The sequence below is a fragment of the Esox lucius genome, chromosome 1 (genome assembly GCF_011004845.1).
Source record: "Esox lucius isolate fEsoLuc1 chromosome 1, fEsoLuc1.pri, whole genome shotgun sequence".
Lineage (NCBI taxonomy): Eukaryota > Metazoa > Chordata > Actinopteri > Esociformes > Esocidae > Esox > Esox lucius.
In genome coordinates, this window is record NC_047569.1 from 2103738 (window position 1) to 2123669 (window position 19932).

The window sequence follows — 19932 nt, forward strand, 5'->3', positions numbered from 1 at the left end:
TTTTGTAAAAGGACGTATTGCTAAGAATCTGACATGTATAGAACAGCCGTACAGCAGTATTTCACCATTTGGCACGTGTGGGAACTAACTCATCCACAAGTTAACAACAGTAACGTCCCAAACTGCACTATCCAATTTTCACCACTAGGCGACACACTCGTACCACCAATGATGCCCAGCAGTCTGGCAAAGCAGACTCAGAACAATTACATTCACATTTACATTTCTCAACCAGAACAATCCCCATCTCGCGTAATGACTACTTTACTACTATATTATTATTTCTCCATTAATTACTAACATTGGGTAGAAGCACAACTAACTCATTAATAGGTCTTAAGTACTGTTTTACAGTTGCTTGCTTGACAGTCTTCACCATGACCTTACGAACTCTGTTGTCACTGCTTGGCATGGTCTTCGTGATTAGCCCAACCGGCCATTCGTTGCGTTTCACCTGACAGTCTTTATGCAGAACGACGTCACCTTCTTGAAGATTCGGTCTGACCTCAGCCCACTTTCACCTAGGCTGTAGCGTGGCCAAGTATTCCTGCGTCCATCTTTTCCAGAAGCAGTCTGCTAGGCTCTAGACCTTGTGTGTAAGTGGTCAATCTTAAAGTCTCCAGGTGGAGCAGGTGCAACACTGGCCTTTTGAGTCAACAGCATTGCAGGTGAGAGAACTTGAGGCATTTCTGCATGTGTTGAGACGGGGGTCAAAGATTGAGAGTTCATGATGGCCATGACTTCAGCCATTAGTGTAGTCAGAACCTCATGTGTGAGTCTTGTGGCACTGTCTTTCAACAGGAGACCATTGAGGATACACCGTGCGACCCCAACCATCCTTTTCCATGCTCCTCCCATGTGCGATGAGTGTGGTGCATTAAATGACCAGGTGCAGCCTCGATCTAGCATGAAGTTTTTGATCTCTGTGTCCTCTGTGTTGATTTGCAGTTCCCCACAGGCACCGATGATGTATGTCCCTCTGTCTGAACGCAGGTGTTGAACTGGCCCCTCTGGTGTTGAAGCGGCGCAAAGCATTTATGAAACTTGAAGCCGACATTGACACTATCACCTCCAGGTGAACTGCTCTGGTGCTTAAACAGCTGAATATGACAGCCCATCTTTTGTTTTCAACACTTCTCCCTCATGTTGGACGTGCCACAACACTCCATGGGCCAAACAGATCCTGCACGGTGTGTGTGAATAGAGGATCTACAGACAACCTGTCTGCAGGAAGATCTGACATTTTCAGATTTTCCAGTCCCCCTTTTAGCTTTCTGCACATGACACATCTGTGGATGATGCTGGATATGAGCTTTTTGGCACTGACAACCCACAGTCCTGCTGTGCGTACTATGCCCGCAGTGAAATGGCGGCCTTGGTGCGCTACTTGGCTGTGGTAATGTTGAACGAACAGAGTAGCTACCTGATGATTAGGTGGTATGATTAAAGGATGCTTTTTTTTTTTTTTTGAGTGAGCTGTGTTGTGACACTTTCCCATCTTGTGCTAGGCTCTTGAACTCGTCTTTGTACACATCTTGTTGCACAGCTTTAATAATTGTAGATTTTGCCTGTGTGTGCTCTGATGTGCAAGGCCTTGTGCAGTAAAGCCATTTTACGCAGGTCTCTGCGTGAGGATTGAGAGAATGACTTTGCAACATGGGTAAGTATAACAACAGCTTTTACAAGGGATTTCCAGCTTGAAAAATGCTGGAATCTGTCTGAGCCCAGAGTGTGATTTGCAATTTAGGTTGCCAATGTAGTTACCTGAGTTCGGATCTCAATGTCCAGGTCCAGGTTAACAAGCTGAAAACACTCTGCGTCAGTGTCTTCTGGAGCATCTGACTGTGTGAGGAAATTAGGACCAGAAAACCAGTTGGTGAGGTGCAGTTGAGCTGGCGGCATTATCCTGGTGGCATGATCAGCTGGGTTCAGGTCAGTTCGGACATAATGCCACTGGCTCGGTGTGGTTGATTTCCTTATGCGTTTTGCTCTGTTGACCACATACATTTGAAATGTCCTTGTGGTGTTGTGAATGTAGTCGAGTACTAGACGGCTGTCTGTGTAGAACTTGATGCGCAGCTCTGTGTCCAACTCTTCCTTTATTAGCTCCATGAGTTCAACAGCGAGCACTGAGGCACACATCTCCAGCTGTAGGATAGTGTGAGCAGGAAATGGAGCCAGCTTAGATTTGCTCATCACAAACCCCACATGACATTGTCCGTCTGAGTCTATGACTCTCAGATATGCAGCAGCAGCTAAGGCCAGAACAGACACATCTGAAAAAACGCAGAGCTCCTTAGAATGAGCCTGTGAGAGAGAGACTGGAACATACTTTCTTGTGATATGTAGGTGTTTAAGGTCAGCAAGAGATGTAGTACATGCTTCCCATTGTGCCCCTTTTGTCTGCTTGGAGAGGCGTGTCCCATTTTTGCTGCATTGATGTGAATTCTCTCACTAGGGCCATTCCATGCATAGTGATGGGAGAGACAAATCCCAAGGGGTCGTACAGACTATTGACAGTGGCCAGTGCTCTTCTTTGTGTGAATGGTTTGACCTCTCTTGTCACTTTGAACGTGAAACAGTCATTTTTAAGGTTCCAGCTTACAACAAGACTGCGCTGGAGAGGCAGCAGATCACCTTTCAAATCCAGATCTTTGTGGTCCTTCGCTCTGTCCTCTGGTGGAAAGGCCTCCATGACTGTGGTGCTGTTTGAGGCCATCTTGTGGAGTTTCAGGTTTGCCTTTGCCAGCATTTCCTGTGTGCGTTTTAAGAGGTGTGGATATACTGAATGTATAAGCTGTTAAACTGTTGTGAGCATTAAGGCCAAAATGTTGAATGTCTGTAGCAAAATGCTGAAACTGAAAGATGCAAGTAGAACAACAGGAAATCTTATTTAGACGGTTGCTAGGAAGAGGAAGTAGATTTAGCTTGGGTGTCTTAGGCAAACAGGACACAGATGGACAACGCACACACATACTGAGGAACTTCAAGCTGAAGACATAAAGCCCAAATATGACGCTTATGCTGCATGTACACATATAAGGTATAGAACATAAATTGGACCAATGGCACACTGCTTGGCTAACTTAACGCCCCCACCTTTTAGGCGTGTTTGAAGTATAAGTAATGCTGTTATGACAGTTCATGTTTAGACATTGTGCGGCGACACTTGTCTCCAAAAGCTTTTGTAATAAACGGAATATGCCGCATAGCAGCACCCACAACGGGTAACGTAACTTATAGAAGGTTTTATAATGGTTTTGAACCGTTTTCAGCTCTTCCAGGAAATGTTAAGATGCTCTATAGTACTCGCTAATATCATTTGTTTTTGTGTATTAGTGTTGGCTGTCTGTTGGTACGTAAGTAACACTTCTTCTCCCAATTTGAATGCTTGCTACCTGGTTAACATCATAGTGTGGTCTTGAAACAATTACAATCAGGAAATAAAGTTATAAACACTGTTTGAGCTAAATGTGAGTAAATAACAGCGCGGTCTGACCAGCCATTGTTACGTTACTTGTACCTAGGCATTCTAATGGTGCGTTCTAAACCTAGAAATTAGAAATACCTTCTAATCACACCGGTGTGATTTTATGCTTCAGGGACCACTCTAGCCTGATCACACTGGTGTGATCGTACACATCAAAGGGTTAATGTGTTGTTGAGGTCGGCCCAGTCAGCAGAACGTCATTGAGTGTGATGTTACTATACCGGGCACTTGAGTCAAATACCACTCTTATTTTGTCAGTCTTTTGGGGATGATAGACGCCAAATATTGACAAATACCACTATTCCTCACCTGGTTTCAGAGGTGGAGCAGGTTCTGCTTGATGATTTTCGATGACCTTTTGCATGAAGTCAAAGAAATTTTATTTTGTTCCTGGTTTCTTTTGAAAGGTGCGCCGTAACGAGAATAGCCTTTGTTTTGCTTGTTCTTTGTAAACAGGAAGCTGGATTTGTGGTGAGCAGAAAGGCAATGGCGCCACCCAGTGGTTGTCTTCAGTGTGATACACTTCTTTTTTAATTAAATCCAAGAAGATTTTATCTTCAATTGACAGGGTCTTTTTTTCATCGTCTGCCGTCCTTAAGAAAACACTGTCTCTGATACAGCTTGTGTCAGCGCTGAAGCCTTTTGAGGGTCTTGAGTAACGCAGTACGTCTGGTAAGTGCTGGAGGGATTGAGAACTTGCTTGCTCTTCGACATGGATGCTTCTGAGGCATGGTATGAGGCTCTGCCATTAGGGAGTATGTTTGTTTGTTTTGTAGACATTGACATCGGTAGGCTGGTGAGGTCCATCCAGGCAGATCTGTCCTACAATGACCCAGCCCAGCCCAAATCTAAGCATTGTGTGTATTGAGTTTTGTTAGGGCCATTATGTTGCTCACATACCTTCTGCACACTTAAGACGTCTCTCCCCTGGAGTAGAAGGATCTGAGCGCTGGAATCAGGAGGCGGAATCTTGCCAGCCACTGGAGCGAGGTGAGGAAAGAGCTGTGTTATCTCTGGTGTCGGGATTTCCTCTTTGTCATCAGGCATCGTGTTACATTCTATGAGGGTAGGGAGCATCACTATGGTTTCTCCATTGAGTGACTCTACCATGAAGGTACTTGCTTTTCTCCCTGCCTTCTCAACAGTGCCAGAGCATGTCTTCAGAGTGTAGGGAGAGGAGTTACTTTCAATGCCGAACAGATCATAGAACTGTGACTTAGCCAATGACCTGGTACTCTGTTCGTCCAGTACTGCATAGACACGTCTCATCTTTTCACGTTGGTTTGAGGGGAAAACTTTCACCAGACAGATTTTAGAGCATGATCTGTGCTGACGAGAGTTACTACATACTTCGGTGCATTTTGAGGTGACATTAAAGGGCAAGTCATTCTTCTCTGCTCTGTTTTGCTCTAGTTCACATTTGGTCTTTTCAGCTGACCAGGGGGCAGGACCAGGATGGAGTGTGGAGATATGTTTATCACTGTCACATTCTCTGCATTTGACAGGCAATGTGCAGTCTTTTGCAAGGTGTCTAGTAGAAGCACAGCATCTGTAACAGATGGAGTTCTCTTTTAGAAATGCTTTCATGTCATCCTGTGTCGTTCCTAAAGGTGCAACACTTAAAAAGGGGGTGGGGCTTGTTATGGATGGGGCAATGTTTATCTGGCTTGTCAGTTTTCCTTTCAGACTGGTTGTTCAGGGAACATGAAGCTGTGGCTGACACCTCACTTTTCTTGACAAAGACAGATGGCTTGTTGCTGAATATAGCTGCTCTGTCTGGCCTCTGGCTGTTTGAATAGTTGGATAATGAGAATGCAATACTTGGGTCGTTTCAGATTTTTGCAAATGAACTGTATAAAAAAGCTGAAAGGTGGAAAAGCTACATTGTAGTCCTCTATCTGGAGCCTTGTGTCACGTGTCTTTGATGCAGGTTGAAGGGGAGTTTTTCCACTATTGGGTTAACGCCCTGTGCGGTTTCGAGATATGCAAGGCATAAGACCACTCTACTTTGCAAACTCCAATTCAAGTAGCAGATCGCCGAGCTCTCTTAACTGACTAGGTTCTTTGTTGGTGAGGCATGGAAAATCTTCACCATCTCTCTCCTTATCAAATAGGTGGTGAAATCAGGCAATTGAGGTGGCATGTTGGTGTTGGTGACACCAGGAGGAGGGACTGCAGCAGGCTGCCTCTGTGTCGCACTGTTCTGCTGGCGCTCATACTCATACCAGCAAGCTCTGGGTAGCTGACGTGGTGATGGGTGTTTGAGGAGACTGATAAAGAGGGGAATTTGGCTCTATAGGTATGTGCTGTGGGTAGCTGACGTGGTGATGGGGAGTTTTATGAGACTGATGAAGAGGGGGATTTGGCTCTATATGTGCGTGCTGTGATTCAGGAAATGATTGCTGAGCGTTTTGTACCAGAGTGTGGTTCTGCACATCCTCCCTGGTGTGTTGGGCTCTCTTCATCCCAAAATCATTGCGCCTTTCCTCATCCAAGTCTCCTGCAGCTTCATAGACCTCTGCCTTTCTGGGTGCTGCTGCTGCCTCCCTCTCCAACTGCAATACCTTGAGCTCTACTTCCACATCTGCTTTATTGCACTCTGCTTCTGCAAGTGTTCTCTGTTGCTGTTCCTCAATGCGCGCTTTTTCCCTCAACATGGCTGCTTCCCTCTCCGCATATGTGCTCTTTACTTTTAGTGCTTCTGCTGTGGCCCTCACTTTAGTTGCAGCGCTGCTATCCGATGATGTAACAGCCTTGCGTGACGAAGAGTTAACAGATGACCTAGTTACTAATGTTAGGTCTGTTTTATTTTCTTCTTTCTGAGAATGCATATTGTCGCTGAGACACTGAGGCAATGGTGCACACTGTTCTGAGATCTTCACCCGCTGTGTTACGTCCTTTTACTATTCTGTCCGAGCAGTTGTGTCCTAACAATGCTTAGGCAGAGAGCGAACAAGGCAATGAATGAAGCTGGTTTGACGTCTTCTTAAGATGGAGATTTATTAAAGAATTCACTCCAAGCATTGTTTTCTTTTGTAAAAGGACATAGTGCTCCAAGGATCTGACAAGTATTTCACCATTTTGACTCGTACCACCAATGATGCACAGCAGCCTGGCAAAGCTGACTCAGAACAATTACATTCACATTTACATTTCTCAACCAGAAAAGTCAGTTACAGCCAGACAGATTTCAACCAATACTACTAGAAGAATTGTTTTGGGATACAAAGAAAAACCTACAGTTAACCTCAGGAGATATACAGGCTGCTCTGGAAAAAGACGGTTTGGTTGTTTCAAGGAGCACAATACCACGATACTTGAACAAAAATGAGCCGCATGGTCAAGTTGCCAGAAAGAAGCCTTTACTGCACCAATGCCACAAAAAAGCCCTGTTACAATATGCCCGACAACACCTTGACACGCCTCACAATTTCTGGCACACTGTAATTTGGAGTGACGAGACCAAAATAGAGTTTTATGGTCACAACCATAAGTGCTATGTTTGGAGAGGGGTCAACAAGGCTTAGTGAAAAGAAAACCATCCTCACTGTGAAGCATGGTGGTGGCTCACTGATGTTTTGGGTGTGTGTGAGCTGTAAAGGCACAGGTAATATTGTGAACATTGATGGCAAGATGAATGCAGCATGATAACATAAAATACTCGCAGAATATTTGCATACTTCTGCACAAAAGCTGCGCATAGGATGCTCTTGTACTTTCCAGCACGACAATGATCCTAAGCACAAGGCCAAGTTTACCCTCCAGTGGTTACAGCAGAAAAAGGTTCTGGAGTGACCATCACAATCTCTTGACCTTAATATCATTAAGCCACTCTGGGGAGATCTCAAAAATGTGGTTCATACAAAACCACCAAAGGCCTTGCATGATCTGGAGGCATTTTCCCAAGACAAATGGCCAGCTATACCACCTGCAAGAATTCGGGGCCTCATAAACAGCTATTACAAAAGACTGCATGCTGTCATTGATGCTAAAGGTGGCAATACACAGTATTAAGAACTAAGGGTATGCAGACTTTTGAATAGGGGTCAGTAAAAAAATTTCTGTGTTGCCATGTTTTGTTTTATGATTGTGTCATTCTGTTATGACCTACAGTTTAATATGAATCCTTTAAAAAATAAAAGACGTATTTTGCCTGCCTTCTCACGTTTTCTTTACAAATGGTACATATATTATCAATTCTCCAAGGGTATGCAAACTTTTGAGCACAACTCTTTGATGAAAACCACTACCCGGGCATCATCTTGAATGTGGAGGAAGACAATATATAGGTCAATACATTATTAACATTCTGTGATTATGTATATTTCCCTAATAGGGTGAATACCTTCACAGTCTCTGTCTGAACAATCTACCTATAATTATTATTATTTGAGTGCCAGAGCTTGACCAATATATTTTCCAGACAGTAAAACATGTCACTATTCTACGCAGAGGATAATGCTCAAAACATGAAAAATCTCTTCTTTGTTTTCAAAGGTTATGAGGCCATAATGTTACCGCATAGCAGGAATGACCCACACATTGTTGCATGAGATCTTCAGTTTCTTGGCAATTTCATGTATGGAATAGCCTTAGGTTCTCAGAACAGGAATAGACTGACAAGTTGCAGAAGAAAGTTTTTTGTTTCTGGCCATTTTGAGCCTGTAATCAAACCCACAAATGCTGATGATACCGAACTATTCTAAAGGAAAGTTTTATAGCAATGCTACCAAAATCACAAAATTGTTTTTGAACGATCATTTAGCCTTTTAAAATGATAAACGTGGATTAGCTAACAGAATGTGCCATTGGAACACAGGAGACATGGTTGCTGATAATGGGCCTCTGTATGCCTATGTAAATATTCTGCTGAAAACCCCAAACATTTGAACGGTGGCTTTAAACAACTTTGACAGGTGGCCTAAGACTTTTTCACAGTAGTGTATATAATACATGGAACTATTATAATGAGTAATAATGTATTCCATTGCAATTTTATTAAAACTTATGATATCTGTGAGGTTCTGTTTTGTTCTGTTAGGCTTGTGTCTTTTTTTTCTGAACAAAGGCTGTCCTTTTTGTTCTGACTGCTTTCTTCTGTTTGGCATTTGCCCTTGTTAGCTCCCTATTTAGTCTGCCCAGTTCTGTTCAGCCCTTGTTGAGTTATTGCCTGCGGTATTAAATCCATCATTAGGTCTGCGCATTGTATCCTGTCCCAAAACCATTTAAGAATAACTTGACCGAAAACGGACCCAGCAGAGGACCAAGAGAGGCGTCTCAACGAGCTGGCACCACTCGTCCTGAGGGCCATAGCCTCCCTCCCAGGAGCTGCTAACCGGCCATTTCAGCCCTCCTCCTGGAGGCCTCCCCAAACAATTGGAGCCGACACCTACACTGGTGCCCTGCCATCATTCCCCTATGGACTTTTCTTGTGCATCCAGGTGTCTGCACCTTGGGGGTACTTGGGGGTACTGTGAGGTTCTGCTTTGTTTGTGCCTTTTGTTTCTGAATGTAGCCTGTCCTTTCTGTTCTGATTGCTTTCTCCTGTTTGTAATTTGCCCTCCTTAGCTTCCCATTTGGTCTGCCCCATTATGTACTGCCCATGTCAAGTTATTTTGTGTCTTGCCTGCCATTGTATGTTTCAGCCTGCCTGCCTTGTTCTTAGGTTCCTGACGTTTTTATTTTTTTTGCCTGTCCAACTTTTGTTATTAAATCCGTCATTGTCCTACAGCCCTGCGCATGGCGTCCTGTCCCAAAACCATTAAAATATCTACTACCCTAACACAGTGAATTGTTTTTACAGTTATAACGTGATCCCTCAAGCATATTCATTTTCTTGTGTAAAATATGTTGTATTTTAGGAACAGTTAAGTGGTTAAATAAAAAGGATAATTTGGCATTAGGCTACTCCCATAATAATTAATCAATCAAATCAAATGTATTTCAAAAAGCCCTTTTTACATCAGCGGTCACATACTGCTTACACAGATACACAGTCCAAAACTCCCAAAAACATCCAACAGCAACATATGGATGCAAAGTGGCTAGGAAAACCTCCCTAATAGGTCTCTGGTTTGTTTTTAATGAAATGCAACTAAATTGGATTATGATGTTCATAACAATGTTAAGGAAGATCATCAAGTAATCACTGACTGTAGAAAGGAAGAAATGCATTACTTTCAATTGCAATTCTTGTAACAGCAGCTAACGTGTTCCTTCATAAAGGGAAACAGATGACAAAACTATGAAAAGTGCAAGCAAAAAGATGCAACTGTCAGTAGGACCTACCCCGAGGGCCGATTTCCCCTTTTGGACCCATGTGTCCTGGAAGCCCTGAGGCTCCCTGTGCACACTGCTTAGTAGAAGGCCCTTGGTTGCCATATCTGCCTGAGGGACCATACTCTCCAGTTTCTCCCTTCCTTCCCGGTGTACCAGGCAGTCCTGCGGCACCTGGTGACAACAAGTCTCTGAGATCATTTATAATGAAGAAAACATTCATTCTTGTGGAGAGTGTAGTGTTACAGTTGGCCTCTTTCAGTTAGTATGATATTTTAGGATGGATTGTCTAATTTACTGAACAAATAATACAATTAACCTTTCACAAATGAGAAAGCGAAGTGTACAGCCACCTGGAATCCCAGTCTCTCGGATGCTATGAATCACAGCTCAACCATCACTGAGCAGAATGTTTCTTGTGACCATCACTGAGCAGAAGTATTCTTGTATAAGTATAAATATACATATTGACAATCTAGCTGCAATTTATCTGTTGACCTAATGATAGAAACTTAACACATCGCATATGTGCTGACTTACACTGAACAAAGGACAATAGATGGGATGTGGTGCTGGGCCCGTTACTGGCCCCACACACCCATACCCACACATCCTGTACATACCTCCTGATAGGAGTTTTCCATGTGACTGTCATAGACTCTATGAATAGACCCATGGACCATAGGTTGGAACATACCATTGTGAGAAAGCCTGTCTTTACCTGATGATACACATGTATTTTAGTTATATTCTCTTGTTAGTGGAGTGGTTCTTAGTTATCTTGTGCTATATGAGGTACCGTATCAGAAACTGTTGATGTCAATTATTGAGGGGCCCCACACATCCTGATAAGCGTGTGGAGCCATGAACTCAAGAGGGGACACTACCAGGCTATATAAGGTTAGGATATAGAATACATGTAGGTGATTGGAAGACAGCCAGATATTGGAGGGGATGTGCTGGAGGATAATGGACTGTGTAATAGTTGGCTATGATCACTGACCGCCTCCTATGTGTATTGGCATAAAAGACTGTGTTAACTTTGTAATTATTGGAGAACATGTAAGAACTATGGAAGATAAACATCTTGGACTCATGCTAAATAAAGATTCTCCCCTGACTACCGGTTGCATTCATTTTGTTCATGGATCAAAAGTGGAAAAATCTAACACTAGGGGAAATTTGTCCCTTAAGAACGTTGCATGCTAAGGTTATTTGCATTTTGTTTTGGATTTATCTGCAGTTTACTTCCTTCCATCCAACTAGTAGCTACATTTTGCCTGTTTCTTATTCCTGTTTAACTCCAGCCAGCATGGGCCAATCCTAATTTGCCAATGTGGAAGCGTCCCTATAGAAAGGGATAATGCTTTCAACTGAACCGTTGAACCCCAATCCCGCAACGTACCTTTTAAACCATTAGAACCAGGTGGACCTGGCACTCCTTTCGGTCCCGAAAGCCCTACCACACCTTTGAAGCCGACAGGTCCTGGAGCGCCCGGGACAGTGTCCCCAGATGGGCCCTTCAGCCCTGGGGCCCCAGGAGAGCCAGGGGAGCCAACAGCTCCATCATAGCTCAGACCCTCAGCACCAGCCTTTCCAGGGTCTCCATAAGACCCTACAGAGCCTGCACAGGGTAGAAAACAGGGAAATGTATAGTGAACCCTTAAATACAAATGATTTATTTATTTTTTACTATATTTACCATACAAAAGCAGAACAGCTCTGCTAGTTATAGCTATCCAGTAAGGATGTATGGGAGACCAGGGAGAGTTGTAACACTGTTTGCAATTTTCCCAATAAATCTAAAAACATTTACACTGGAATGGTCAATTTCCTATTATTATAAATTTCAATATGTCAACTTCTGAAACAGTGTATTTAAGGGTTTAATAAAATATATACAGGTTGCAAAATGTATTTAAATAAAGTCACTCCACTGTTACAACCGTCCCAGTTCACAGCGATGTTTGTAACACCCCAGGGACGGTTGTAACATAATTAATCAATAAAATACTAAAAAACAAAAATATAATTCATCATTCACCTTATTGTGACAATTTATGTCTTGTTTTAAAATAATGATGACGTTTTTCCATACTACATGACAAAGAAGAGGGGAAGCCTTCAAATGCATGAAAATAATTTAATGGGAAGGAAACACATCAAAAGTTTTAACATAAAATCTAAATGGATGAGTTTCCCAACGAGAGGGGCGGGGGGCTCGGTAATCCACACTGATGGAAACATTCCCACTCACAGTTGTGGCAAGTGTAAGGTCACTTCCATCTGTGTAGTTCTTGTGTGCCCAGGCATTACTGGAACCAGACATCCCTTGACCTGGAGTAGCTGTGCAGGCAGACAATGCCTGCAAAACTGTCAGAAACAGACTCCATGAGGGTGGCTTGGGGGCATGATGTCCTCTAGTGAGACTCCCAGCCCAGCAACGTGCACCTCGATTGGCATTCACCAGAGAACACCAGAATTGGCAGGTCCGCCATTGGCGCCCTGTTCTCTTCACAGATGAGAGCATGCTCACACTGACCACATGTGAGAGACGTGAAAGAGTCTGGAGACGCCGTGTTGAACGTTATGCTGCCTGCAACATCATCCAGCATGACCAGTTTGGCGGTGGGTAAATGAAGGTCTGGGGAGGCATGTCCTTGGAGGGTTGCTCAAACCTCCACGTGCTAGCCAACGGTACCCTGACTGCTGTTAGGTACTGGGATGAAATCCTCAGACCCATCAACAAACCGTACACTGGTGCAGTGAGCCCTGGGTTCCTCCTGGTGCACGACAATGCCTGGCCTCATGTGGCCAGAGTGTGTAGGCACTTCCTGGATGACAAAGGCATTGATGCCATTGACTAGCCCTCAAGTTCCCTAGACCTGAATCCAAATGAAAACCTCTGGGACATTATGTATTGCTGTATCCGACACCGCCAAAAAGCACCAGAGACTGTTCAGGATACGGACTTAGTTGTGTCTCAATATTCGTAAATATATCTAGAAAATCCATGCGTATATTCATCACAACTCACAAATAAAAATAGGATTTGTTAATGTGAAAAAATATTTTACAAATAAAACACAAATCTGTCACGTCCTGGCTATGCCTCTAGCCATCTCTGCACTGGGCTGGGCCATATTCAGGACAGGACAGAAGGTGGTACCTCTAGCAACCTCTGATCCTTTTGGTCTCCCTGATTGGAGGCATGTGTAGATCGTTGCCTCCAATTGGGGACCCTATTTATGTTTTTTTGTGTGGTGTGGTTCATTTTGGTTTTTGTCTTTCCTTTGGATACCTCACCTCACTGGTTGCTGCTTTTGTTTTATCTTATTTTTTTGATTAAAACATGGATTATTACCACTACTTTGACTCTGCACCTGTGTCCTAGCACCACCTCAACTGTGACATCTGTAAAACATTTACAACTGTTGCTAAACATTTACAATTATTGACTTAAATTTATAACTCTTGAGTTTTCTTACAGATCTGCATTTTTGCATTCATACATTTTTGACACATTTTCCTTCGGTAGACAAGATCTCATGTGCGTGGTTTCAGTTAGAGGTGTCGCTTGGTGGGATTTATGGAATGTCCGGACTGGAGCCTGGTTGATTACAGTCGTGAAATGTGAGTATAACGTTTATTTGTATAACAGTATTTGACTGCATCACCAATTGGTAATACAACGCCGAGTGTGTTTTTGACTTCAGGCAACTAACTTATGCACAGTTAGTTGTCAACCTACATTTATTGATCCAGCTAGTAGGCTACTGTAGCTTAACTAAAGTAATTAAGGTATCTACGGGGTGACTGACTAGATAACGGAATGTTGTGGACTTGCACTGCTGCATTCGGTTCATTCAGAATGGGTCTTGCACATCTAGCTAACGTTAGAGATTATAAAAGGAAAACTGTATGCATGTGTTAGTCCTAAGAATGTACAGAGTGATAGTACACCAACATCATGGTCCACCTACATCTTTAGTTTGTTAGAAGTGTATGTACTTTTTCCCGAACCGCATAAGTGGAGCCGGTCTAGAAGAATGTCTCTTCCTGGCTGAGTGAGTGCCTGACTGACTACCCTCAGTATGTGTTAAGGACAGACAAAAGCTTCGCTAGCTATGTAATTGGAAGCCTAAAAGTAAACAGTTCTGGTGGATTTTAGGATTTGTTCAGGATAGACAAACACTTTGCTGGCTACACGATTCTCACATCTTTTCACTTGACAAAAAAAATCTGTTATAGTCACCTATCAGCAGGATATTATGCTGGCAGCACTCATTTTCTTTATCACAATAAAAGCAATCAATCACATTTATAAGGCAATATAGTTAACAATCTAGTCTTTGGAAAATCTAGTCATTGAACATAAAATGAAAAGACTAGAATGTTAACTATATTACCTTATATATTTCAATGATGGCTTTATTTTGAAAAATAAATTCTGAGTTAGCATAATGCTAGCATAATGTCCTTCTGCTAGAATAATGGTAATGAAGCCTTGAATGGCCATTACTATCGTCCAGAGATGGGGACAAGTCACACATGGTCAAGTCCAAGCAAGTCTCAAGTCTTAACCATCAAGTCTCGAGTTAAGTCTCAAGTCACAGTTCAGATAAATCAAGCAAGTCAAGTCAAGGGTTCACCCTAAGCAAGTCAAGTCGAGTCCTTATAAGTTTCAAGTCAAGTCAAGTCAAGTCACAGTACTAAAGAGATGAACACACACACACTGTCCTCTGTTTCTGACATGCGCTCGGTGCGAAGCTCGATTTCAAAATCAAATACCGTTCCGTCTCTGGTTAGAATCCTGCTGCGTCCATAGCAACACGCTGTTTTTCATGGCAACGGTCTGTTATCAAGAAATAACACGCATTCTGCACTGGAATTCAGCCAATCCATGTAATAAGGGCCAATAATAACAACCTTATAAACTAATTATTGTGACTGAAAAACTGCCTAATATGTAATTACGCTGTAATTATTGTCTGTATGAGTAAAAAAATAAACCTCTTCGAAAAGTTTAGGTGCTAGTTATCACATCGGCGCCTCCATGTTAGCCTTTCATGCAGTAAAGTTAACTGTTATGGTGTAAGCACAATGCTTTTAAGTTTCCACGCGCAGTCCACAAACACTTGAAAATGCGCACATTTAATACAGACATTATAGTCTACGTGTAATAATATACATGCCCGCTCATTTTAAGATGCCCATCAACATTAAAATTCAGGCTATGCCACTGTTATAGTCAAATTCCCTTACATCTATTTACCAGACGTATTCAGTAATGATAATGGTCACATTTCTAACAAGAAAAAAACAAACATAATATGCAACCAATGCCAAATTATGACAAACAAAATATTAATTCATTACATTAGTAACTTAATCGTTATAGATTAGTGAAACTGAATATAGAGATTACTTTCTTACCTTTCCTTGTGGTTCTTAAAATGACCAATGAAATTTGACGTTTTTGCATATTTAGCATCTGGCAAATCTTTTTTTATTCACACGGAGTCCTTGTATCCAAACGATACTATTTGTGGAGCTCGACTAACGTTACTGTCTGCCATGTTTGGCGCGGTTTGACTTGTGCAGCGTTAAAGGCACATACGTTGATTAGTGGTGCTGATGTCACAACATATAAAATAATTTTATTGCTGTTTGTTTATTATAAGTTCAAGTCATTGTCGAGTCTTCCACTTCAAGTCAAGTCTCAAGTAACTTGTTCTCAAGTCAAAGTCAAGTCAAGCCATTTTGATACTTTAATCAAGCAAGTCACAAGTCCTGAAAATTGTGACTCGAGTCAGACTCGAGTCAAGTCATGTGACTCGAGTCCCCCACCTCTGCTATCGTCACCTACTGTGGGGAGAACAAGTATTTGACACACTGCTGATTTTGCAGGTTTTCCCACTTACAAAGCATGTAGAAGTCTGTAATTTTTATCATAGGTACTCTTCAACTGTGAGTGATGGAATCTAAAACAAATACAGAAAATCACATTGTATGATTTTAAAATAATTAATTTGCATTTTATTGCATGACATAAGTATTTGATACATCAGAAAAGCAGAACATATTTGGTACAGAGACCTTTATTTGCAAATACAGAGATCATACGTTTCCTGTAGTTCTTGACCAGGTTTGCACACACTGCAGCAGGGATTTTGGCCCACTCCTCCATACAGACCTTCTCCAGATCCTTCAGGTTTCGGGGCTGTCGCTGGGCAATACAGACTTTCAGCTCCCTCCAAAGATTTTTTTATTGGGTTCAGGTCTGGAGACTGGCTAGGCCACTCCAGGACCTTGAGATGCTTCTTACGGAGCCACTCCTTAGTTGCCCTGGCTGTGTGTTTCGGGTCGTTGTCATGCTGGAAGACCCAGCCACGACCCACCTTCAATGCTCTTACTGAGGGAAGGAGGTTGTTGGCCAAGATCTCGTGATACATGGGCCCCATCCATCCTCCCCTCAATACAGTGCAGTCGTCCTGTCACCTTTGCAGAAAAGCATCCCCAAAGAATGTTTCCACCTCCACGCTTCACGGTTGGGATGGTGTTCTTGGGGTTGTACTCATTCTTCTTCTTCCTCTAATCACGGCAAGTGGAGTTTAGACCAAAAAGCTCTATTTTTGTCTCATCAGACCACATGACCTTCTCCCATTCCTCCTCTGGATCATCCAGATGGTCATTGGCAAACTTCAGATGGGCCTGGACATGCGCTGGCTTGAGCAGGGGGACCTTGCATGCGCTGCAGGATTTTAATCCATTACGGGGTAGTGTGTTACTAATGGTTTTCTTTGAGACAGTGGTCCCAGCTCCATACCATACCATACCATCTTCTTCCGCTTATCTGGGGCCGGGTCGCGGGGGCAGCAGTCTAAGCAGGGATGCCCAGACTTCCCTCTCCCCAGACACTTCCTCTAGCTCTTCCGGGGGGACACCGAGGCGTTCCCAGGCCAGCCGGGAGACATAGTCCCTCTAGCGTGTCCTAGGTCTTCCCCGGGGTCTCCTCCCGGTGGGACGGGACCGGAACACCTTCCCAGGAAGGCGTTCCGGAGGCATCCGAAAAAGATGCCCAAGCCACCTCAGCTGACCCCTCTCGATGTGGAGGAGCAGCGGCTCTACTCTGAGCTCCTCCCGGGTGACAGAGCTTCTCACCCTATCTCTAAGGGATCGCCCGGCCACCCTGCGGAGAAAGCTCATTTCGGCCGCCTGTATCCGGGATCTTGTCCTTTCGGTCATGACCCAAAGCTCATGACCATAGGTGAGAGTAGGAACGTAGATTGACTCTCCACCAACCTGAAGTGGGCAAGCCACCCTTTTCCAACTGAGGACCATGGCCTCGGATTTGGAGGTACTGATTTTCATGCTGAAGGTCCTGGTTAGAAGGGGCCAACACGACAACATCATCTGCAAAGAGCAGAGACGAAATTGTGTGGTCCCCAAACCTGACACCCTCCGGCCCCTGGCTGCGCCTAGAAATTCTGTCCATAAAAATTACAAACAGAACCGGTGACAAAGGGCAGCCCTGCCGGAGTCCAACATGCACTGGGAACAAGTCTGACTTACTGCCGGCAATGCGGTCCCAGCTCTCTTCAGGTAATTGACCAGTTCCTACCGTGTAGTTCTGGGCTGATCCCTCACCTTCCTCATGATGCCCCACGAGGTGAGATCTTGCATAGAGCCCCAGACCAAGGGAGATTGACCGTCATCTTGAACTTCTTCACTTTTCTAATAATTGCGCCAACAGTTGTTGCTTTCTCACCAAGCTGCTTGCCAATTGTCCTGTAGCCCATCCCAGTCTTGTGCAGGTCTACAATTTTATCCCTGATGTCCTTACACAGCTCTCTGGTCTTGGCCATTGTGGAGAGGTTGGAGTCTGAGTATGTGGACAGGTGTCTTTTATACAGGTAACGAGTTCAAACAGGTGCAGTTAATACAGGTGATGAGTAGAGAACAGGAGGGCTTCTTAAAGGAAAAACAAACAGGTATGTGAGATCTGGAATTCTTGCTGGTTAGTAGGTGATCAATACTTATGTCATGCAATAAAATGCAAATTAATTATAAAAAAATCATACAATGTGATTTTCTGGATTTGATCACCTACACAGTTGAATTACTCACAGTTGAAGTGTATCTATGATAAAAATTACAGACCTCTACATGCTTTGTAAGTAGGAAAATCAGCAGTATATCAAATACTTGTTCTCCCCTGTGTGTACACACACACCGTGTTGTGCTCATAAGTTTGCATACCCTGGCAGAAATTTAACTTTTGGCATTGATTTTGAAAATGACTGATCATGCAAAGAAAAACGGTCTTGGTATCTAAGGATAGTGATCATATGAAGCCATTTATTATCACATAGTAGTTTGGCTCCTTTTTAAATCATAATGATGACAGAAACCACCCAAATGGCCCTGAATGAAAGTTTACATAGCCATGAATGTTTGGCCTTGTTACAGACACAAGGTGACAAACGCAGGTGAACATTTAAAGGTGAATTTCCCACATCTGTGGCTTTTTAAATTGCAATTAGTGTGTGTATAAATAATCAATGAGTTTGTTACCTCTCACGTGGATGCACTAAGCAAGATGGATACTGAGACATGAGGAGCAGAAAACGGTCAAAAGACCAGAGTAACAAGGTAATGGAACTTTATAAAGATGGAAAAGGATATAAAAACATATCTAAAGCCTTGCAAATGCCAGTCAGTACAGTTTAATCACTTATTAGGAAGTGGAAAATTTGGGGATCTCTTGATACCAAGCCAAGGTCAGGTAGACCAAGAAATATTTCAGCCAAAACTGCCAGAAGAATTGTTTGGGATACAAAGAAAAACCCACAGGTAACCTCAGGAGAAATACAGGCTGCTCTGGAAAAAGATGGTGTGGTTGTTTCAAGGAGAACAATATGAAGATACTTGAACAAAAATGAGCTGCATGGTCAAGTTGCCAGCAAGAAGCCTTTACTGCACCAATGCCACAAAAAAGCCTGGTTACAATACAGTGGGGCAAAAAAGTATTGTCAGCCATCAGTTGTGCAAGTTATCCTGCTAAAAAGATGAGAGGCCTGTCATTTTCATCATAGGTACACTTCAACTATGAGAGACAAAATTAGAAAAATAAATCCTGAAAATCACATTGTAGGATTTTTTATGAATTTATTGGTCAATTCCTCTGTAAAATAAGTATTTGGTCACCTACAAACAAGCAAGATTTCTAGCTCTCACAGACCTATAACAACTTCTTTAACCCTTGTGCGCCCCTCAAATGTACTACCGTTTGGACACCTTTGTGGACAAAAATGTACACGTACAATAAACTGACATAAAATATTTATACATTAATATTTTTTCCAGCTTTTTTTTTCATAAATCTCTTAAACAACTTGAAACCTGCTCAAAACAACCAAACATTCAATAATTTTCAGGATTTTAAAGACATTGGATTTCAAAAATTTAACAAAAAATAAGTACATGCCCCTAGCTGCAACACAGACAAAATGACCCCCCCCCCCCCAAAAATTGAGCAAAATGTACAAAAATGCCAGAGGGGTGCACAAGGGTTAAGAGGCTCCTCTATCCTACACTCTTTCCCTGTATTAATGGCACCTGTTTGAACTTATCAGTATAAAAGACACTTGTCCACAACCTCAAACAGTCACACTCCAAACTCCACTATGGTCAAGACCAAAGAGCTGTCAAAGGACACCAGAAACAAAATTGTAGACCTGCACCAGGCTGGGAAGACTGAATCTGCAATAGGTAAGCCGCTTGGTGTGAAGAAATCAACTGTGGGAACAATTATAAGAAAATGGACCACTGATAAGACCACTGATAATCTCCCTCGATCCGGGGCTCCATGCAAGATCTCACCCCGTGGGGTCAAAATGATCACAAGAACGGTGAGCAAAAATTCCAGAACCACACGGGGGGACCTAGTGAATGACCTGCAGGGAGCTGGGACCAAAGTAACAAAGGCTACCATCAGTAACACACTATGCCACCAGGGACTCAAATCCTGCAGTGCCAGACGTGTCCCCCTGCTTAAGCCAGTACATGTCCAGGCCCGTTTGAGGGTTTGCTAGAGAGCATTTGGATGGTCCAGAAGAGGATTGGGACAATGTCATATAGTCAGACAAAATATAACTTTTTGG

The 19932-nt window shown here is 43.0% G+C and overlaps 1 protein-coding gene across 5 annotated transcripts in view; it reads right to left on the reverse strand.

The window, feature by feature from the left end:
* Positions 1-19932, reverse strand: part of col4a4 (collagen, type IV, alpha 4) — a 295816-nt gene that overhangs the window by 115597 nt on the left and 160287 nt on the right. For all 5 annotated transcript variants that reach the window (XM_034292008.1, XM_034292010.1, XM_034292005.1 and 2 more), the window contains 2 exons: positions 11172-11390; positions 9779-9940 (listed from right to left, as the gene is read on the reverse strand). In XM_034292008.1, the coding sequence (XP_034147899.1) occupies positions 9779-9940; positions 11172-11390 (381 nt within the window). The remainder of the gene's footprint in view (positions 1-9778; positions 9941-11171; positions 11391-19932) is intronic.